Source organism: Miniopterus schreibersii, assembly GCF_964146895.1.
Source record: "Miniopterus schreibersii genome assembly, chromosome: 17".
Lineage (NCBI taxonomy): Eukaryota > Metazoa > Chordata > Mammalia > Chiroptera > Miniopteridae > Miniopterus > Miniopterus schreibersii.
Window position 1 is genome coordinate 28,239,959 of NC_138117.1, and position 24,062 is coordinate 28,264,020.

A 24,062-nucleotide genomic window follows, 5' to 3' on the forward strand; every position below is an offset into this window, starting at 1 on the left:
GAGGTGCAAGCAAGGATTAAAAGGGCTGAAGACTAGCAGAGACGTGGGAATCTTAGGCCTGCAAACCCATAGTATTATCTAGTTTTCTACTCCACCTTCGTCCAAATAGTAACCCTTGCCCTCCCCCAGTCCCCACAGGGTCTGCTGCAGTTTCCTGAGGTTCTTGACCCAAATCAATGACTGCTTACCAAAATTTCCAAGATCATGAATGGCCCTATAATCCTCTTCATCTCTAAGGATCTGAAACTTACAAAGTTATTTTTAACGCCTTTATTGGGGTGTAATTTATATACCCTGAGGTTCACTTACTGTAAGTAGTTTCAGGAAATTTAGAAAGTTGTACAAACATCACCACCATCTACTCTTAGGACATTTCTATCACCGCAAAAAATTTCCCTGTGCCTATTACAGTCACAGTCAGTCCCTGCTCCCATGCCTAAGGCAACCACTGATCTGCTTTCTGTCTCTATAGATTTGCCTTTTCTGGAAATTTCATATAAATGGAATCATACAATATGTGGTATCTTGTATTTGGTGTCTTTCATACAGCACATTTTTGAGGTTCATCTTCATTGTAGCATGTATCAGTTCATTACTCTTTATTTGTAAATAGTACTCCATTGTATGGTCATATCACATTTGGTTTATCCAGTCACCAGTTGGTGGACACTCGATTGTCTCCTCAGTTTGGGGCTTTCATGAATAACACTGTTATGAATATTCACATATACATCTTTGGGTAAACGTCTTAATTTTCTTGGGTAGATGTAGGAGTGAAATTACTTGCCAACATGGTAAATTTGTTTAACCTTTTAAGAAATTGCCAAGTTGTTTTACAATTTTACATTCCCACCAGCAATCCATGAAGGTCTCCATTTCTCCATTATCCTTGCCAACATTTGCTAATGTCTGCCTTTTTTAGTATAATCACCTTTATGAGTATGGAGTAGTATCTGATTGTGGTTTTACTTTGCATTTCCCTGACGGCTAATGACATCGAGTATCTTCTCAGGTGTTTATTAGCCAATTGTATATTTTCTTTGGTGAATTGTCAATTCACATCATTTACCCATTTTAACTAAGTTGTCTCATTACGTTAAAAGGGCTCTTTGTATATCCTAGATGCAAGTCATGTTTCAGATATATAACTTGTTAATAGTTTCTTCTAGTTGGAAGCTTGCATTTTCATTTTCTTAATGGTGTCTTTTAAAGCACAGAAGTTTTTAGTTTTTATAAAGTCCAATTTACCAATTTCTTCCTTTATGGATTGTGTTTTTGATGGTGAATGTAAGAACTCATTGTCTAACCCAATTTCTCCTGTAATTTTTTCAGCAGTTTTACAGTTTTAGGTTTTACATTTTAATTTTTGCATATGGTTAAGAGTCTAAATTCATTTTTTAATATGGACATTGAATTTTTCCAGTACCATTTCTGAAAAGACTATCCTTTCACCATTAATTGCCTTTGCACTTTGGTTGAAACCTGATTCCACATAATATAAAGGTTCATTTCTGATTGTGCCATTAGGTTGTCTATCCTTATGCTACTAACTTGAATAATGTAGCTTTATAGTAAAATTTGAAATTGAGATTGCATTGAATCTATAGGTCAATATAGGGGAAACTGCCAATTTACCAATAATGAATTTTCTAATCCATGAACATTGAATGCCTTTTATGTATTTAGATCTTTAATTTCTCTTAACGATGTTTTATAGTTTCCAGTATATAAGTCTCAATACTTCTTTGCTTATATTGACTCTTATGTATTTTATTCTTTTCTGATGCTATTGAGAATGAAATAGCCAATTTTAGTGTTGTATTGTTTCTAGTATACAGAAGTACAATTGACTTTTATATACTGATTTGTATCCTTAAACTTGTTTTTAAATCCGAATAGGTGTGTTTTTAAAACAATCCTAATAGGTTATTTTTGTTTGTGTGTGTGCATGTTTTTCTTAGGATCTTCTACTTACAGGACCAAGTCATCTGCAAATAACGACAATTTTTTCTTTCTTCCCAAGCCGCATGTCTTCTGTTTCTCTCTGTCCTTCCTTCCCACCCCCCAATCCCTTTATTGCACTGGCTACATTCTGTAGTATAATGGTGAATAGAAGTGATGAGAGCAGACATAAGTTAGGGAGGGGAAAGCATTCAGTCTTTCACCATTAAGATATTAAAAAGGAAAAAAAAGTGACATTAGCTGTAGGTATTTTTGTAGATGCCCTTTATCAAGTTAAGGAAGTTCCCCTCTATTCCTAGATTGTTCAGAGTTTTTAATCAGAAATGGGTCTCTGATCTTGCCAAAAGTTTTTTTCTGTGTCTATTAAGATTATCATGTGATTTTTCTCATTTATTAGAATGGTATAAACAGCAGTTGACTTTCATATGCTGAATCAACCTTGACGATGGTGTTTAACCCTTTTACATGTTGCTTGCTGTGGTCTCAGTTTCTGAGGCTCTGTCCGCTTTTTTCTGTTATTCAGACTGGAAATTTCTTCTGATCTCTCTTAAAGTCCATGGGTTCTTTCTTTTGCCATCTCAGATCTGTTGTTGAATTCCTCTAATGAATTTTTTTCAGTAATTACTTTTCAACTCTAGAATTTCTATTTGGCCTTAAAAATTTTTTTTATCACTTTACTGATATTCACTATTTGTTGAGCCATTGTCATTATATTTTCCTTTAATTCTCTAAACAGTTTCCTTTACCTCCTTGAACATATATATTTATTATAGCTGTTTTGAATCTTAGTCTGCTAAATCCACAGCCTAAGCCCAGTGCTTTTTTCCACTGAGTATTGGTTACCCTTTTTTTTATTTTTTACATATAATTTTTTGTTAAAAGCTGGAAATTTAGATCCTATATTATAGTAATTCTGGATTTTGATGTTGCTCCTCAGAATTATTGTTGTTGCTTTGGTTTGCTTTTTATTATTGCCTAGATTAAGTCTGTGGAACCCATCTCCCCCCCCCCCCATGGCATATGGCTGCCTGTGTCTGTTCTGTTTTTTAAAACTTATTTTTGTTTTTATATTTCAACCTGGCTTTACTAGGAGCCACCCTTCAGTCTATAGCTTAGTGGTCAATAACTGGTCAGTGGTTGTGTTCAAACAACCTACTCCAATAAAGCTTCTCCTCTTTGCCAATGGATCTGTGTTTGAGTTGGAGGGTATATTTAAAGTTCAGGCAGTTCTCAAGTCTGCCTTGGCATTTACTTCCTGCCAGCCCCTCTTGCATCTCTTTTGCTTATGTGCAGAATCTGACCATCGGCCAGGGTTATAGATACTGCTTGAGCCCTCTCTGGTCTCTCCTGCATGTGTATGAAGCCTTTTGGTCAGCCAGGGATATGTGTTGAGTTTATCAAGGCCCTATCACTGTATCATTTCCTGAATCTCCCTATACCTTCCTACATGGCCTGTTGGTCCATTGTTGACTACAACCAAGACTGTGACCTTAGGACCTCTAAGCTGCTAGCTAGCCAGGGTGTTTGCCACCAAGATGTCTACCGTTATTCACAATGCCACTGGGCATGGGGTTTTTCACATTCCACTTCAGAGCAAGTAAGGCCACTACTCCAGTGAGACTGCTGGTTTCCAAGGCTTTCCTTACCCTTATAGAACTACTGTGCTGGCTGAGCCTAGAGGAGGGGGATGGGAGAAGCTCCAGGCAGGAACACTACAGAACCCTACTTTTCTTACCTGAAGGTTAGTGGTTTTACTACAAATAAATGCTTCTCAATTTGATGAATACCTTTGATCAATTTACAGAGTCCTAAAGTTGCTTCTTTGTTCTGTCCAGTTTGATGGCTGCTTTTAGGAAAGAAGATTTGCTCTCATTCTGCCTTTAAAGATATTTGTTCTTGTTGTTAATTCTCACCTGGGAATATTTTTTCCATTGCTTTTCAGAGAGAGTGAAAGGGAGGGAGGGAGGGAGAAAGGGAAAGAGAGAGAGAAACATCGATGTGAGAGAGACACATCGATTGGTTCCCTCCAGGACATGCCCTGACCGGTCAGGAAGCAAACCCCCAACCCAGGTACATGGCCTTCACTGGAATTCGAACCCACAAACCTTTGGTGCATGGTGCTCTAACCACTGAGACACATCAGCGAGGGCAAAAGATATTTTTTTGTTTTGTTTTTCATATCTCTTTATTTATTGACTTCAGAGAGAGGAAGGGAGGGAGAGGGACATCAATGACGAGAGTCACTGATCGGCTGCCTCCTGTACGCCCCCTTCTGGGGATCGAGCCTGCAACCCGGGCATGTGCCCTGACCGGGAATCGAACCCCGATCTCCTGGATCATAGGTAGATGCTCAGCTGTTGAGCCACGCTGGCTGGGCTAAAGATATTTTTAATTGCTCTGTTTCTACCAAACTCAGCTGGTCAACAAGGTCTGCTGATTCTTTCTCTGCAATGTCTCTCTGGGAGAAACACTGTTTTCTTTGCCATTTTTAGAGTCACACCATCAAGGCAACCAGCACACATTCATTCCTGAGTTGCTATGATAGAAGCCTTCCTTCCCGTCATTGGTCAGTTCTGCATCTGGCTACCAGATTGATCTTAGAGACACTAGTATAATCATACCCCTTGCTCTTAACTGAAGGATGGTTCTTTGCTGCAAAGAACATAAAATTCAAGCTGCTCAACCCAGCTGTCAAGAATGTACTCACCTGCCTTGATCTTATGCAACATCATTTATTCCTGGAGCTCCCACCAAGCTGAGTTTTTCTTCTCCCATAGATTCCTCGCCAACTTCCATGTTTCCGTTTTTTCTCATATTGTTTCCCCCATATGGAAAGCCCCTATAATTTGTCTTTCAATTTATAGCCAATCAACTCCTAAAGTCATGTGAATTCTTCTGCTCTTGATCATTTCTATATGCCACAGCCTTTCACATACTCATATATATATATAAACATTTTTTACACAAAATCATGTTGCTTTGCAATTGGTCTTCAATTGTTTCTGTGTATGTTTTCTTATTTCTCCAACTTTTTCCCCTTTTAAATAGATTTCAGTTTTTAGAACAGTTTTAGATTCACAGTAAAATTGAGCAGAGCCCAGCCGGGCATGGCTCAGTGGTTGAGCATCGTGGTTCCATTCCAGTCCGGGCACATGCCCAGGTTTCGGGCTCGATTCCCAGTAGGGGGCATGCAGGAGGCAGCCAATCAATGACTCTCTCATTATTGATGTTTCTCTCTCCCTCTCCCTTCCTCTCTCTGAAATCAATAAAGATATATTAAAAAAAAAACTGAGCAAAAAGTACAGAGTTCCCATATACCCTGTCTCCAACTTTTAATTACTCAATTTTATGGCTTTCTTTACTTACAAAATAGAAACCACTTCTCAGCACCTAGTACAGTGGTAGACATGCAGCTGGTGCTGAATAAACTAAAATGCTTCTTGATTTCCTATGGAAAATTTCAAAAACCTGTAAGAAAAATTACCACTTTAGGATGTCTTTCACTCCCTCCACTTGAAGGACTTAACTCTTACATACATCCCTGAAAGCAGAGGTGACGCAAAAAGTATTTAATAATTAGTGTGGCATGAACACCAACACCAAAAAATCAGGCAACAAAACAGAGTCCTGAAAACTCTGCTGGCCCAAAAAATGATCCATGAGTTCCCCAGAAGTCCTGGACACGAGGCCATGATCACAGGGTGTGAAACATGGGCCATCCGCTGTTTCCCAAGTGGTATGAAAGTACAGTGGTACCTCGGTTTTCAAACGTCTCTGCTGGAGAACACTTCGGTTTATGAACGCCGTAAACCCGGCAGTAAATGCTTCGGTTTTCGAACTCGCCTCGGAAGTCGAACATGCCCCACGGCTTCCGCTGAGTCCAAGACCCTGAGGCCTCGCTGTCGGCTCTTGATCCCTCGGTTTCCGAAAGTTTCAGAACTTGAACGGGCTTCCGGAACGGAGTACATTCGAAAACCAAGGGACCATTGTATTTTAACAACTGGTACAACCCTATCAGAAGCATTGGCTGAATATCATTTCTACCAAGTAAATTGATATTTCCTGGACTTTATAATGGCTGTAGAATATAGTATCTATGAAATGGACTTCCATCAATCATGAATAGTTTTGGATTTGGAGAGCAGTGAGTCTCTGAAATGCAAGGTGCAGACAAGAACAGAACACAAATCGGAAGCCAATGTCAAGGGTCAGTTAGGCAGCACAAGGCCAGAGAGAGCAAGAGCACTAGCAGGGAAGACAAACCAGCAGGGCAGACCCCAGGTAAGTAACTGGGAGTCAGGAGTTCAAGGGAAGGCAGTAGGATCAGCTACAGACAGCAAGGAAATGCTGGGTAAGGATCCCAGCAAGGAGCTGTCTGGGAAGCAGAAATGTATCGGCAATAAGTAGACTGACAAATAGGCAACTTTGTCCCTAAACCGAAAATTTTCTCATTTTCCTTCCTCCTATGGCAAGAACCTATGTGAAGGCATGGCCTTTCTTTGCACAGAAGGTTAGGTGAACCAGGAACCTATGTGAAGGCATGGCCTTTCTTTGCACAGAAGGTTAGGTGAACCAGGTAGGAAAACAGTTAGTGTATGAGTCTTTCAGAGCTAGACAGTTAAGTGTGGGTCTTGGTAGAGTGGTGACACATCTTACCAAAAGGTACCAGGTTTGCTGGCAGCACATCACTGCACTGCCTACAATGGGTAAGAGAGACAGTTTAAATCACTACCTTAACCCTTATTAATTTCACACAGGTCAAATATTTTGTGGCTTAAAAATGTCTTCAAAGTCCTTCCATCAGAGGATGCAAAAGAGAAGCCAATGATCAGAAAAGGAATTAGCTGTCAACTTAGAAACAGACAGAGGAGGCCAAATATCTATTAGCAATGAGAGAATAAAATGGAAAATTCTGAAAAATCACCAGTAACTGGTTTATCTAAAAAGGAATTTTGGAAGTGGAGAGAGGCATGACTTAATTGAAGGTATATTGCTAAGAGAGAGAAAGTTACCGGTTTTTTGGTTTTAAATAGAGTAATAAATCATACACAACACCATGACTTGAGTTTATGAGGAAGGTAATACTCTTTAGGTTGTAAAAGTGGCCTCCAGTGGGCAATAATGCTCTCAAGTCTGTGGCCTAGGGAACTATATTCCATTGATCGTCACTTTTAAAAAGTCTATATAGGCAACAGTTTTCCACTATAACTTTCACATCCATTTAGCCAATTATATACATATGGTATTTACTGGTTTCATATTGTATCTGGTTGATTCATTAGTATGAACTGTTAACAAAAAGGTTCTTAGAATATGTCCCCAATGATCTTCAAATCAAAATCAAATATATCCACCTATAGAAATGTAGGAATATTATATTCCTACTTAAATAATTTGAAATTAGAATACTGAATTAAAAATTTAAAAACAAGTAATATGGAATATGTACACAGGTCCAAAACTGAACAAAACTTATTACGGAGAAAACCTAGAAAACACTTTTGGATGTTATTTATACTTGAATTCATCTCCTGTCATATCATGGCTGTGAAATTATTTTCAAAGATAATCTGCTGTGAAACACTAAACTAGTAAGCTGAGGTCCAGATCAAATGATCACACTGAGTAGTTGGGAAAAATCAGGTTTTTAAAACCTAAAATTTCACACTTTCTGTTGATTAAAATAGCTATTATTCATCACTTCAGGAAAAGTAGTGGGAGAAAGAAAGCAATAAGTTAAGACTGTGGGTTTTGACTACAGTCCAAAATTATTTTATAGGCCAAGTTAATAAGTCACTTGTGTGCACAATATCACTGGATATATGCAACCTCTTAGCAATGTGGTCATGCTGTCCTAAGCATAAATGAAATTATGAGTCGGTTATAAAATACATAATATTCAATCATCCACTACCTTCCCCTGCTGGTTCTAGAAGCTGGTTATACATCTGAAATGAAAGAAGTGAAAGATCACTATGGAAACAACAGAGTATTCCTTATTGCTTAAAAAAAAAAAAGGAAAGAAAAAGAAAAGTCCAGCTATGAAGTGTTTCTAAATGGGGTTTCAGAGAGGAGACCAAAAGAACCCTTGCTATGGGCCAACTTTCCTTCAATTCTCTGATGAATACTGATGAAGACAGAGTATTCCCTTAGAGAATAAAATTGGTTTCTACAGTACAGTAAATAAATCCAAAATTTACAATCAAGCCTAACTGTGTTGTCATATGGGCAGTATTTCCAGAAAACTGGCTCCTTTCTGAAAGGGAATGAACTCTGAACAACCATGTAAAAACAATACATGACACAAAATTTGAAAGGTGAATGAATGCCTAATGCTTCTTCCTTCTAGTCCAGGGACAAGTTCAGCAAACATTTTCTGGAAAGGGGCAGAGAGTAAATATTTTAGGTCTCTGTCGTAACTACTTGTCTCTGAAATTGTAAAGCGAAAGGGCCACAGACAATCCCTGAATGAATGGGCATGGCTATGTTCCAATAAAACTACCTTTATGGCACTAAATTTTCAATTCTATGTAATTTTCACATGTCATGAAATATTACCCTGTGATTTTTTAAAACCATTTCAAAATCTAAAACCATTCATAATTATAGTGGAAGGCTGGAACTGGCCCACAGGCTGTACTTTGCTGACTCCTGTTTTCGTCCATCAGTGAGTAATAATTATCCAGTGGTGAGAACTGGTTCACTGGTGACTTTCCCTGCTGAAATATATGTACTTCTGTAACTATGTAAGGTGATGGATATTAACTAAACTTATTGAGGTAAACATTTCACAACATATACATGTATCAAATCACTATGCTGCATACCTAAAACTAATACAATGTTCTATGTCAATTATATCTCAATTAAAAAACAAAAACTAAAAAATACTATGTGAACGACTGGGCTAATTACTGAAATAAAAAATGTAAAGAAGGAAGATATGATTGAATTCCTTAACTAGGAGATTATTTGTGTAAAGAGAGGTTTTACATATTAAAGTTAAAAGTCAGAAGAAATAATTGATGTGCTTTTTTAATCTCTCTCTTATGAAAAAGGAAACAAAACTCAGGCAATGTTTTGAATTTTGGCAGCTCCAGGACCTCCCAGAAGGGCCCATGGCAGCGATCAGACCCTCTCCTGCACACACCCCATGGCTCTTGGCACTGGGGCTCGGTATGTGGAGCACCTAACAGCTGAAGTTCAAAACGTATACTGAACCCGGGTAATACAAAGCCTGCCAGAACCCTATCGCAGGCACCTCGAGGGTGACGACCCACGGTGTCATCACGCAATGTCAGTTAAGTGTGTCCTTAATGTTAATACAAAGCTTTATGTGTCTTGGGTAATTGTTGCTCAAACCCATGAAGCTTGTGCCTCTTTAGACTCTAAGGACTGCAGCCCAATGGCATCGTTCAGGGGACACTGACTTTTGTACTACGCTGCGAAACACTAGGATCAGGAAGCAGCCCGGGAACTGAAGGCAGCGACTTAGGACACTGAGAACAACGCAGTCGCGCACCTGACAGGTTAGAAAACTAAGTTACAAGCAGATCAGTAAAAGAATTCGTGGCGAGATCTGACAGACTCCTGATGACGGTGACATGTATTCGGAGGAGGTAAATACTCCGAGGTCAACATCTGCAAGTACCCGGGTGCCCTCACAAAAATGTCCCTATAAGGCCAGCATACTGAGCCAAACCCTCAATTCCTCTCCCTAGTTCTACCAAATGATTCTACTGAATCCAAGTCCTCTAACTTTCTTAGAAACGCCATTCAATCCCATCCCATAAGCACGTCCTGAGTGCCTCCCATGTGCCAGAGCAAGGACACGGAGGATACTAGACGCGTGGCACTGCCCTGCACCTCACAGAGGTCACTAGTGGCCCAGTGGGAGAAACCAATACAAAAAAAGAAAGAAAAAGGAAACAGTGTGCTAAGTCTAACGGTGGGATAATATGAAACGTAGGTTTGGGGAAGGCTTATTGGCTGCAGTGACATCTTGGCTGGATATGACGGATCCAGCCACTGGAGTGCCTCTTACGAACACGGGGAGAACGGCCCTGCGGAAGGAACCGAGCGAGCAGACGCCGATGGAAGCAAGCCCGGGATGTGGTGACAGCCCCGCCAGCACGGTTACTGTGCGCCAGGCACAGCGTGAGGGATGAAGGATCATGATGCCCTCGGACTTCACCCTATAGACCTGCGATGTCTGAAGCACTCGTGGCTACCAGGCACTTGAAACGTGGCTAGTCCGAAATGAGAAGTATGAAAAGATATCGCAATAATTTAAAAAGTCAATTACAAGCTGAAATGATACTTGAGATATACTGGGATAAATTATTAAGATTAAAACTGCCCTTTTTTTAACGGGCCTACTAGAAAATTTTTAACTATATCCATAGCATTTAATCCCCGGTATAATCCTTGTGGTTGATTCCTCAACAACCATTTCACCCCAAGCATTTAAACTAGTAGTGACCTCATTTCTCTTGCAAGCAACTAGTTTAGAGATGGTCATGTGTCTGACCTAATTGAGACCTGACCTAGGAAGGAAACATGGCTGGAGGAGTTCCTGACACACATCTTTGCCCCTAAAAGGAGACACAAGAGCAGATCTCATTTTTCTTCTGGATGTTGACATGTTGCCAGTGACACAGAGAGCTCCTGTGGCCTTCTTTCCACGAGCAGAGGACAGCAGAGCTAAGAAATGGAATAACCTGAGGGTTTGCTGACATCACTGAGCTGCTTTATCGACCAACCCAGGAGTTCATCCTTCCTCTGAACTTCCAGTTATATGAGATAACAAGGCTCCTTATTATTTAAGCCAGTATGAGTCAGCTTTTCTGTCACTGGCTGCCAAAAGCATCTTTGCTGATATGCCCCAATGGACTAAAATTACCTCAAGGGTAAGGGAGTATGTGCAGTACATTGAAGACCATCTCATTACATGTTCTGTACGTAGTCTACAATCAATCAATACATTACTGTTGTGATAGCACATACACTAGATGTATGCTTTTCCTCTTTCTTTTAATTTTAAATTATCATACAACTGTAAGGCATTATGGAATGGTTACTCAGGCAAAGAGATTTTTTATTAATTAGGAAAAAACCCATGAGCAACATTTCATTAATCCAAAGTAGAACAGAATATCCATTAGATTTGTAAATAGTCACACTTACTAGCTGTCCTTTCATTGAGAGGTCTGCCTCAGATTCTGGTCAAAGCACACGCTTGGGGAACAACTCAGCTTGATTGGACTAATCTGGACATAAACTGGTAAAGAGGATGTGGCAAGTACACAAATTCAACAGTTTGTACCTCAAAGAGTTACTACAAGAACTAAAGCAAATTAATGTAAGTAGAGCCTAGCACAATATCCAGTACATGGTAAATACATTATATAAAAATTTGGTTTTTGTTTTTCTTTTGTAGAATTATTTTTTTAAGTAATGTTAAATATGCATTGTCATTTACTCTATATGATAATCTCGCTTTGTGTTGCTAGAAGTCGGATTACAGCAAATACTAATAGACGTATGTTACATATTCTTCACTGGCTAGTTGGTGCTTGGGTAGGTGGTTGATTTCCTAGTCCATTCTTTTATTTATATGAAGCAAGTAAGTTCCAGACAGAGACAACCTGAACAGTAAGAGAGGCAGTGAGGCAAGACGATTAACTAGAAATTAAGCTATAGTATTTTGCTTAACCTACTCCTGCTGCTTCCCAGTACTTGTGAGATTGGTGGGATTGACAATGCAGGTGGAAAGAAGATAAATAAAAAGAAAATATAAAGGCAAGAAAGCAAGATGATGACTGGAAGGCGACTAATGTAATTAAAAGCGATGAAGAGGAAGAGGTACTGAGCAGCATCTAAGAATGGTGAAGAAAGACGCAGAAAGGCTATCAGGCCAGGAGGAGAGAGTGAAGAATACGGAGTGAGTTATACCAAGCCAGAAGATTCCAAAAACCTTCTGCTCTAGTACAAAGGACTTTGCTTTTAATAACATACACTAATATAATTTCCAAATAGTATATACTGAGAAATATTAGCAAAGCCCTTACTAGCTCAAGCTTAACAAATAAATGTGCTTTTTCTCAACTTACGAATATGGATGACGACTATTCATTGAAACCACCACGTGATGGACAAGTTTCAAAGTTCACAAGATAGCTGCCTTGGCAAGGACTACGTTAGTTATCTGGCTTATTACGAGAACCCTACGTCAGTTAGCTTTGTAAGCTCCCGTGTCCACTGCTGTATTCCCACAGAGTAGTTCAGTCAACAAGTGTTTGCTGAAAAAAATCAGTATCTGGAAAGGTAAACTATGTTTTTGTTCTGGGCAATTAAACGTGCTCAACTAAAATGCATTTATGACGTAACATTTGCTGTGATGAGTAAGGAAAACACAGAGAAGGTTCTCACCCAGACAGATACCAGGGGAACCCTCTAGGCAAACACCAGCCTGAACGACTGGCCAGTCCCCCGGCGAGAATTCAGTCCCAAATGGAAAACCCTGGCCTCGAGACCCTTCCCTGAAGTCAGACAAGGGCAGGTGGAGACCACTTTCTGGACACCAATCATTATTCCAGGAGGTCTAAGCAAGCCGGACTGACCACTGGCATTGGGAGGAGCTCTAACCTGGGCTATCAGTTCAAGTCAGTGCACTTCCAAGGTGGATCCAACACACGCAGAGAATACAGGAAAGGACTTTCCTAGGACTCACTACCACATGAGTAACTGGTAAAAGGATGAATCTGGCATTTTTTAAAAGTTAGGTTTGTTAAGGTATAATCTACACACAGTAAAAGGTAACCTTTTGGAGCACATTCTAGGAGTCTGACAAATACATGCAGTCGGGTTTCTACCGCCACAATCAAGATATAGCACATTTCCATCACCCAAAAAATTCCCTCGTGACAATTTATGGCCAATCCCTCCCCGGCCCCGGGCAACCACCGATCTGTTTTCCATCCCTATAGTTTGGCTTTTCCAGAATGTCACACAAATCAAACCTACAGTTCGGAGCCTTTGCATCTGGTTTCCTTCATCTATAGTGCAGTAACTGGCAACGAGGCCAGCGAGACTGGGACACGGCAAGTGAAAAGGACAGCGGTGGGACCTGGAATCGGAGAGGCGGAGGGGCCAGGCCACACAGGGACTTGTGACCCGTAAGAGCAAGCCTGGATGGAGAGGTGTGATGGGAAACCACTGCAAGACTGTGAGCGGCCTAGCAAAGGGGCCTGATGAACTTCAAAATAATTTGGCTACTGTGTGGAAGATGGGCCACAGTGGAGCAAACGGACAAAAAGGAAGCCGTTCAGAGACTACTGCGGGGGGCCTGGGTCAAAAACAGAGCAGCACCAGCGGAGGTGGCCCGAGGTCTGATCAGAAACGTGCAGGAGAGAGAGAGATGCTGTGGCCGAGCACGTGAGGAGGAGAGAGGAGCCAGGAGGCCCCACGGCGCCGGGCTTGATAAACGAGGGAGACGGTGGCGCCACTTACCAAGAAGGGTCAAAGGCAAGGCAGGAGGAAGGGGGAGCAGACTTGGTACCGGGAGGGGAGACTGAAGGGTTCCACATATTTGGGCAGCATCACACACAGATGGTGTGGAACCTGCCCGCCGACCATTCTGCGGAACTGTACTGACCTTCGATGGAGAAAGTTCACTAACGATCCCTGTCCTGTGACTCTTGAATACGGTGGGTGAAGGCACTGAAGACATTCAGCCTCCACGCCACTGGGTTCCTGGGGTTAAAATTTTTTAAATAAGATAAGCTGTAAAGGTTTCAAGGCTAGAGAGCTCTTCCATTTCTCACCTTCATTTTCTACGTAGACAAGAACAACCGAGTCTCAGAAGAAGGCTCTAGATTTTACATAGACTTTTTCTCAGAATACTTATTCTGTTTGCTCAACTGCTTTGGCTCAAATGAATTAAGAATAGAAAACATTTTTAAATGATGCTAACTCTTCTTGCTTTAAAAAGTTTCCCATTAAGGTGAAAAAAGCATTTAGTGGTTCACCTTTTCCAACTTAGGAGATCAAGCTAATGCTGTTGGTAGGACGAAGGGTTACGTTCTGCTTAGACGCTTAGGAGGAGGAAAGCGATGCAACGGGAACACTGCAGGGAGGCCAGAGGCCTGGCGAACAGCTTCACCTCGGGTCTGCTTTCCTCAAGGAGCAGCACTGACCGCACCACCCCCTGCACTCGGCACCTCGCAGGCCACCCAAGTACAGTATTTAACATACAAAACGATGATTCCTGTCATAGCTCCTTCCGTCCATCCATCCGACCACTATCAACACATTTCCTGAAATTATCTTATCTTAAAATTTCATGCAACTTGTCATCTATAATGCATTTGTACTTGCTTTACAATAAAAGTGTCTTTATTTACTTACCATTGAGTAAAATGGACATTCCAGACAGATGAAGACCACTATGTACAGTTGAGTGGGTTGTGCAATGCCCATCTGAGGAAGCTCCATTCACACTGCAGTTAGTCTAGATTTGTCTACAACAATTTTCTGTTGGATAGCATTAAAATGCCTTGAGGAAGAGGCACTTTTTCCCCCCCGAATATGTAATGGTGACATACAGGCTCATAGTAGCTCTGGACTTTGAGTACTTTGGCACAAGACTGAACCAGCCTCTATTTTACTCATAAAGAACTCAAGTTCCAAGAGCTGAGAAGATGAGGCCCTATAGCTAGCTCAGGGCAAATCTGGGTTTGATCCCAGTCTCCATTCCCAGTCCAGGGCTGTTTTACAAGCAACATGCTCCCTCTGCGAACAGTGGCTGCTCTTCTCAGGTGTGTGGGTTTCTAAGGCACTCGTGCATTTCTTTGCTCAGGTTAAAGAAAGAACTTTGCAGGATGGTTCTCTCACGCTGCTCTTGCCATTTACTTCTGCCACGAATGGCACAGAGATCGTAGAGGTGGAGGTTAAGATACAAATAGAAGTAAACACAGAGATAGAGACAGACAGAGATAGAGCTGGCAGAGACAGAGATAGAGATAGAGACAGCTTCTTGGCAAATATTCAAAGGGGTAAAGTTGCTAGACTGTAAGCTCCATGAAAGCAGGAACATGTCTAGCATTCTTACAATGTATCCTTGGCACCTTGCTATAGCTAAGACAGAGTTTTATACAGGGGAACATAGTACTTTCTATATGCTAGCTGGGGCCATGCTCCTCAGAGGTCCGCTGCACTTCCTTCTGCAACTGGGGCAAACATCTGTGCAAAACCCTGAGCTGCAGGGGAGTGATCTCGTAAGTCATCTAACCCAACTCCCTCATTTAACATTCCTGGAAACAAGTCCCAAAGAGATGACAGAACCCGCCCAGGGAGCTTCAGTAACTTATGCCACAGTTAGTTCCAAAAACTCAAGATTTTCTGACCAATTAGTTGCTCTTTCCTGAACACCGCAATACCTTGCCATCAATCAATAAACGATGATGGGAAACCCACAGTGTCGGAGACATCGTGAACTAGAGAGCTGTGCCCTTAAGAAGGTTTTCCCAGGTCTGGTTTGAGTTGGACAATTAATCATGTGTTTGAGAAGATAACACTTCATTTTCTTTTATTCTCTCTGTGCAAGAGCACTAATCAGATAGAAGGAAAAAAGGTTAGTTGGGCAAGACTATTAGAAGTACCCAAATTTATGGGGAAATGAATATGAAAGTGGGTTATGGTTGTTTTGTACATGAATGGTTAATTTAGAAAGCACAGCTGGTTAGTCAAACTGTAAACTGTGTATGTCTATTTATTTTGACTCCAAAAGATAAATTCTATGACCTAGATCATTGGTTTAGTCTAATCTGAGTATTATTTTCATTGAAAATATGTATTACCATATAAACAGAATGTATTTTCAAGCTGCTATCTAAACAAAGGAATTTCTTTATTAAGAAATAATGTACCTTTTAGACTTTTAGCTTTATTTCACAAATAAAATGTTAAAAACAACACTGAAACTTCATTTCAATAATATCCCAATTTATGGGAGTAGTTGATGGTTGTGAAAGTTCACGTGGTTATTTCACATATTATAATACTACACTCTCTTCAAAAGACTGAGCATATTATAGTGAGAGCCCAGTGCTATCTACATTGTTTTGCTGATACTTCTTCCCCTAGGTAATTATTAAAAGTAAAAATAACTTCTAGGGCAATTACTTCTTCCTTGAAAGGGGACTCTATATTTAAATTAATAATAAACTACAAACTAGATGTCTAAACTAATTCAAATCTCCTAAGATATCAGTTTCCCAAAATAAAAATTTTTGATTTTTCAAAAGTCTAGCAAATGATCCTAGTAGGTAATGCACAGGGTGGGGGCCAAGGTAGGTTTAAGTCTGTGAGTACGTGAAGCCCAGAGTTTATTCCTGCATTACTATTTATTGCATTCTTTAGCTGTATCACAAGTGTAAACCTTCTGCCCGCCCGCGTGTCAGGGAAGCAAAGCAGTGTAGGTGCACATGGCTTCTGTTTTAACGGGCTCCGATTTCTTGGCTGGGCCATCACACAGCGCAGGGTCAGTGGCGTATTATACCTGGTCATGGCTGGCGTCGACGGAGCCTCCGCTAGCATGGAAAGTCATCTGCACAGGGGCTAATGTCAGACAGGTCACGCACTCTCGGCCACTCTGCCTATCACAGTAGTGAACCTGTAACGGAGCACACGCAGGCTGCTGAACACCAGGTAGGAGGGAGCCAGATGCAGCAGGCCCTCGGGAGAGGGTCTAGATTTCAAGAAAAATTCAAATACGCTATGCAGCACATACTTCAAATATTTAAAACTTTATTGGAACCTTCCAGTATCTATGAGAAATCTACCTATTCTACTTTAGGTATACTTTCCAAGCTTTAAGCATTGAGGACATGCTTTACGTTATTCTAGCCAGTAGAACCCTTCACAGCTCAATGCTACACCAGTCTTTACGGCCCAGCTTTTCATAACGCACGAAGGGCTCCAGGGTAAGCGTCCAAGTTCATCTGATTCTAATGGAGCTTTGTCAACCTGATTGTCACTCATCTTTGACTCTGTGTGTGTGTGATTGCCACTTAACTGGTGGTGACAGTCTTCTCTTTATACATTATAGTCCCTATAAAACCACTGTTAAATGTATATATTACATCATGTTCTGTTTGAAATTTTGACATTACAATCAAATTGAATTTAAACTAAGATGATTTGTAATGTGCAGACCAAAATAAAGTTACCAAAATATTATTTTTCTTTTAGTGAAATACAACCAAGCATTATTAAAAGCACATGGAGGGCACATCTGCAATGCTGTCAACAATAAAGAAGAAACTTTTTTTAAAAAAGCACATGTAAGACACTCTTTATCAGAGGCAGGTATGGGGTGGGGGTGGCAGGGGAAGTGTGAGACCATCTTCCCACTGGGAAAACTCCCATCCTCCCATTTACTTTCAAAATAAGTTCTTTCGAGCAGTATTTAATTTCTAAGCTAATAAAAATAAAATCACTTTTGTGATAAATTACTAACCATATCATAGGAAAAAATGATTTTATTAGCTATAACTTGCTCAATTTGTTAAATTTGTGTAGATTTAGGGTAAAAACTTAGGTGAAAATCCTGAATTTGTGAGGAAGAGAAGACACATACTTGCTCCCTGCCTAAGGTTTAATTCTATTTGCTGCATAATGTCCATATATCTTCATTACAGATTATGGTCCACAAATATTTTGTCGTGTTTAATATAGATCTGACTGCAAATGGTAACAATATGAATCCTAGCCTAACAGTTTAATAATTCAGCTTTTCTAAACCAATAGGGTTGTGGAGATTGTCCACTGGCTTCCCTGAGGTAGGAAACTTCCTGGAGTTCCAATCAAGTCAAAATATAAAGTCCTGTCTCCAAAGAACTTTAAAGAATTTATTATAAAAATATTTTTCCAAGTAAACTTTAGGGAAAAGACTTAACAGCAGTTCTAATTCAGCATGTTATTCCTCCTGAGCAAATTACAGGGTCGCTCAGTGCACATGAACTCAAGAAAGTGGAAGCGTCGTTAACTGCATCAGCTACGGGGGACGTGGGAAATGAGACTCCCCCAGAGCAGGTTTACGCAAAAGCCGATACGCCGTCACTATCGCAGCTACAGCTCACGGCCATTTATGATGCAGTCGAAATGCTTTTGTCTCATATAGTGCTCTTGTAAAACATACTTTAAAAATAAAATATAGCCCTAGCCAGTTTTGCTCAGTGGTTAGAGCATCCACCCACAGACTGAAGGGTCCCGGGTTCGATTCCGATCAAGGGGACATACCTCGGTTGCAGGCTTGAACCCCGGCCCCAGTCAGGGGCTATGGGGGAGGCAACCAATCGATGTGTCTCTCTCACATTGATGTTTTCTTTCTCTCTCTTTCTCTCTCCCTTCCATTCTCTCTGAAAAGCAATGGAAAAAATATCCTCAAGGATTAAAAATATAAAATTAAATTAAAAATATGATCACCCTTTGACATCAATTGGAAGTCCATGTGAAAGACATGACACTCTCCTAAATATCCAAACTGATAGTGAAAATGCTTATATGTCAGCCAACTTAGTGTAGTTCTATTCTTTCTTGTAAAGAAATAAAAATTAGAAAGGACAAAAATACCACAAAACAATTCCAGTTGAAAAAATAAGCTTCAAACTTCACTTCTATCAGTGGCGTGGATACTATTTCTGAAATATTTAACTTTTCTCCCAGCTGCCCATAATTCACTGTGAGTCTTCAATACCCTATAAAATATCACACGCCCTGCACACATTCCCCTTGGTGCATGCGTCTAACTCACAGATAAAGAGCGATCTAAGGGTACATGTTTGCACACAGCTCCAGAGGAAACATCACAGCACCCAGTGAATGGGACAGCGGTTGCTGGTGGCCTCCGGGATTCCCCCACAGAAGTCCTTAGCTGGGCCCTCGGACACTCCGGATAAAGATCGTATTTCCAGGCTCCCTTGTGGCTCCGATCAGCCACAGGGCTGAGCCGTGAATGAAGGAATTCTGTGGCCGCTTCTTGGGAACTTTAAAAGGGAATTCGGGTGTGTGCCTTTTGCTCTTCTTTTCCCATTTTGTCAACCCGCTGCTTGGCATGTGGACACTGCCATTGTCGACCGTGAGGAACTTAGGCGACGGCAGAGTGCTGGGTGGAGGGAACCTGGGTCCCTAAAGACTTCATGGAGAACATCACTCCAGCCTTAGACGGCAAGCTTATGGCCCTTTACTTGACACAAGAATAAACAACTATTTTCTTTAAGTCACCGGGCTTTTTATCACTCACACAAGTACCTAATTCCAATAGGGTTTTCCTATTGCTCCAGGATCAACACCAGGACCCACAGCCAACAGCAAAAGGAGCCCTAAGAGCTGCCAACGTTGAGGCCTAGGTCTCATTCCCTTATTAGGCCCCCGCCCGTTAGGAAGAGTCAGGAGAACTGGTCCAAACATCAAGAATTCTCAGGGGAACTCGGAGGATTCAGTGAATCATCTTGAGTGTCAGCCTGGATGACTACAGTCTTTACAGCGAGTGGGGTGGCTCCAGAAAAACAGCTGATAGAAAGGGGGTCCCCCTGCATGACAGAGACTGAGAACTGAACCTCAGGAATCTTTGAAAGAAACCTTGGCTGAGTCTGATGTATGTCCCTAGCAGTTTGGAAGCAAATGAAAACATAGAGTGGGTACAGAGAGAGCAGAGAGCTTGTTGGAGGAGCCCTGGGTACATCCCATACCTAGGATGAAGGGAGACACACTTACCCCTCACCTCCATGGTCCTTGGGAGGGAAGAAAGAAAATCTCAGCAGAAGTCAAGGGGCTAGTCAGGCTGACCAAAGAGACACCTACCAACAGAGGGGGTCAGGAACATGGAGCACTGGGAAAGCCCAAAGCCAACAAGGCCGCCCTGCAGGGACAGGGAATTACTTCAAGAAAGTCACGAACATCACCTCCAGGGAAGCCAGCACTGGGTGAAACCAAGCTAGGGTGGCACCTTTCCTACTTTAGTGCCCTTCAGGCCACCAAACACGAGAGGTAAGGCCACAAAACAGAGGAAGAGTATGGGGAAGACATGTCAGTGCAGATCAAGCCCCCACCCCACAGAACACAAATAAATAAAGGTCAAAGGTGCTGGCATGAAAGGGCAAAGGAAATCGATGTACACCCTCCATCCTCCACAGGTCTTGAGTCAAAATGATGGGCTTGCAATGGAGGGATATGAACTTGGAGTTTTACAGTGAACTAGGCTACATTTTCAAAAACTAAAGGTCACCAAAAAACCATGGGATTTACCAAAGATGTCATAAAAGAATATGAATGGGAGGCCTGAGAGTGTGTGCAGGAAAGCGGAAACAAGAGATATAAAATCACTCCATGTTTACAGACCTACTGCGCAAAAACCAGATTAAAATATATGAAAAATATAGGAAACCACTACACGAGGACACAGTTTTGAATTAAAAAAAAAGTAACCATAGACAGATAAAGGCCTTAAGAAAGAGTCACACTTTACATATTCATCAATCACTCATTAAAAAAAGTTTGATATGATTCTCTCTTTAGTTATGTATTTCTTCTTGAACAGAAAAATATTAGCGTTCATAAAATTATCAATTAAAAAGTGCAAATGACACTGAAATTTATCCTTCTAAACTTATAAATGCTTCCTATGATTCAAAGCATCAGCAGAAGCCAGGAATCTTAGAATAGTAGGCCGAAATAATCAGGGTAATAAAATTCCATTATGTTCTACAATGCACAAGTCTTCAGGATTGACAGACAAAATATTCCTGCTACAACAAAGCAGTGTGTTTCCATAAATGTGGCCCTAAAAATTCTACTATACAATGTTACAGGATCCTGATTATGATGCAAGAAAAATAAAGATAATTTTAGAAGATTACTAACATTCAAAACAGCATGTTCTTGGCCAAGCATTAAACACTATTGCTTAATAAATATTGCCCTAGTAAGTATTAAGTTGGCATTAAACATTTCTTAACTACTTTTTCAGGTCACTTAATGACATGGTAAATCATCTTGCTTATTTGGGTCAACTAGAGTCAATAATACATATCTATGTTATTTCTACTTGAATATAAGTTAGCTAATGAATTAATTTATAAGTAATGAGTTTCTCCTTGAAAAACGCTTAGAACAATGCCTGCTTCGTGACTAGCATTAAAATAAATATTAGATATTCTTACTACTATTATTTATAACAATGTAATAAAAGATGTGACAAGGTGTGTAATTATTAATAATAATATTACATTAGGATAGTATCTGTCACTGACTTGTCATAAAGCTTTTTTCTCAGTCCTTTTCATAACCGAAATCAACTCCTTGTAACTAAAATGTAAACATATATTTAGCATGGCTCAGTCATGTACCAGTGTTTTAGCTGTATGAGTAATCTGTTTCACTCTGCATGCAATATGCTTGTCACATTAATGCCTCAAAAGGGATAAGTAAATGAATGAAATCACATCATACAGACTTGTAATTATCTTTTCTCTGTTTTAGAATTCTTCACTTGGGATAAACTTTGAAAATTATAAGCCTATGTTTGGTGTACTAAATCTAGCAGTAATGCGCAGAATTATTTCTAGCACAAGTCACAGATAGAAACTCTATCATTTGCAACAACAGATGTGCTGCAAGTACTGTTAAGGGACATAATTGCATTCTTACTTTAAGTGATGAGTAAAACCCTAAAATTTTGTTCTTTGCTTTTCAGTTTTCAATGACTATGCCACTGAAGGTCTAAGGAGGCAACTCATTAAGGTGTAAATTATATACACACATATACATATAGAGTTATTTTAGTTTTACATGTCCATCAAAAGAAAGCACCAAGAGATTTTTAAAAATTTCATATCTATCAGAAAAGGAGCTTCCTTATTTTGAAGTATGTACTTGTGTTTTAAAATACTCACATACACCCATTTATATATGTAAAAGAAGCTACATTAAAATCTACAGAGCTCTGCAAAGACATAACTTATTAACAAGGAAAATTAGTATAAGGTCAAAGGAAAATTATAGTCCTATAGGTAGTCAGTATGCCACCAAAGTTAAACAATGCAAAATCTTCTCCTACGAGGGCCAACCAACTCTACTATTTCACGTATTAGAATTCTATTGTATTGAGTATCACTTCAAAAAATGGGTATCAAAGACAAGACCTTATCAATCCTTCCATTATATACTGGCTTAATTCATAATGGTATTTAATTATTTTTACACAAATATTGAAGCATATCGCTTTCTACTCAGTAATTACAGATTTTAGAACATATTTAATATTTAAAATATAATTACATTCACGATAAAAAGACCGTTTATAACTTCTGCTTCCAGACAAGATGGAACAGATGTACTTTTCCCCATTCTTCCCGCTTAGTATATGTACAGGGTGGGGCAAAAGTAGGTTTACAGTTGTTCATATGGAAAATACAATTAATAAATAATAATACAGTCATAAACTGTTTCACGTACTCACAACTGTAAACCTACTTTTGCCCCACCTTGTATAAAGCAAATATAAGAGGACTCAGAAAAGTGGAGAGGAGAAAGACCAGCTAGGGATTCCAAGACCCAAGAAATCACAGAGAGATGAATTCCTGGGTTTTCTTTTATATATCCTGGATTGGGTGCTAGAGAAGTCAGCAACCTGGGTATAGTGGGGGGGGGGGGGCCAAGAAAGCCTGTTCTTTATAACCAAAGGGCCAGAAAAAGAATAACTTACCAAGACAGAAAATGTTTAGACAAAACTGCCCTCCTCCAGCCAAACACCATGGGAAATAGAGCAGGTCCACCCCTACCACCACCAGCAAAGGCTGAATGGGGAGCCTCGACTTCCACCCTTGCCAGGCCCAATGCCCCAATTCCCTTTCAGGAGTGGTGACGGATAAGGCTGAATGGGGACTCATGACCTTCATCCCTGCTGGATTCCTAGGCTGACAATGAGGCACCCTGCCCTTCCTCACTGGAGTAGAGTTGGAAGAGGCACGGTGGAGGCTCAGGACCGTCACCACCATCCAGCTGCAACAAACCTCCTCCACCAGGTGTCAAAAGAGGCTACGTGGAGAAAGTGAACTCCTACCCATCTCTGGTAGTAACAAGGTGGCGCTCCTACACCCTCCTGGACTGGGGCCACGTCAGAGGAGGCTTTCTAAAACAAACGATTTAAATAAGATACAGAAACTTACACCCCCCAAGTGTCCAGGATTCAATAGAAAAACCACTTATTATACTAAGAACCAGGGTAATCTCAACTTGAATGAGAAAAGACAATCTTAAGATGCCAAAAGGTAACACAGATTTTAGACTTATCAGATAAGTGTTTTAAAGTAGTCACCATAAATACGCTTTAGCCCAGCCCTCGTGGCTCAGCCGTTGAGCACTGACCTAGGATCCAGGAGATTGTGGTTCAATTCCCAGTCAGGGCACATGCCTGGGTTGCAGGCTCGATCCCCAGATAAACATATTTCAAAAGTTTTTCAACTACCCCTAATCTCTGACAGCTAAATGAGCTTTCTCATGTGACTGTGTTAAGATGGCAGAACTTTCCAGAAGCTAAAATCAGTCAAGGTCTAAAATTAATTAATAGCCTGGCTGGTGTGGTGCAGTGGTTGACTGTCAGCCCATAAACCTGTAGGTCAGGGTTCAATTCCTGGTCAGGGCACATGCCCTCATTTCGGGCTCACTGTCCAGCAGGGGGCGTCACGGAGGCAGCCGACTGATGATTCTCATCATTGATGTTTCTCTCTCCCTCTCCCTTCCTCTCTCTGAAATCAATAAAGATATATTTTAAAAAGCTATTTAATAATTTCACATAAAGAAATGAGTAAGCTGATTACTAATAGGATGTTTTGCTTGGGTAGTCACTCAAATGTGTATTTATGTAATAAAACTTTATCTTAGAATAAAATACAAAGTTCCCACCAGGTTAAAAGAGCCAGAATTTTTAAATGACTCAGACTCAGTTGTGTATACAGTCTGGGGCATAAATATATTCATGAAATTTAAGAAAACCATTGACTACCACCACAAACTAGCCCTACCTACAAACACCAGTC

The 24,062-nt window shown here is 40.5% G+C and overlaps 1 protein-coding gene across 22 annotated transcripts in view; it reads right to left on the reverse strand.

The window, feature by feature from the left end:
• The window catches only part of STAU2 (staufen double-stranded RNA binding protein 2), a 218,321-nt gene that overhangs the window by 78,651 nt on the left and 115,608 nt on the right, over nucleotides 1-24,062 (reverse strand). For 11 of the 22 annotated variants that reach the window (XM_081116649.1, XM_081116647.1, XM_081116646.1 and 8 more), the window contains one exon: nucleotides 16,523-16,636. The exons of the other annotated variants lie outside the window; for them this stretch is intronic. In XM_081116649.1, coding sequence (XP_080972775.1) covers nucleotides 16,523-16,636 — 114 coding nt within the window. The remainder of the gene's footprint in view (nucleotides 1-16,522; nucleotides 16,637-24,062) is intronic. 22 annotated transcript variants of the gene reach the window in all.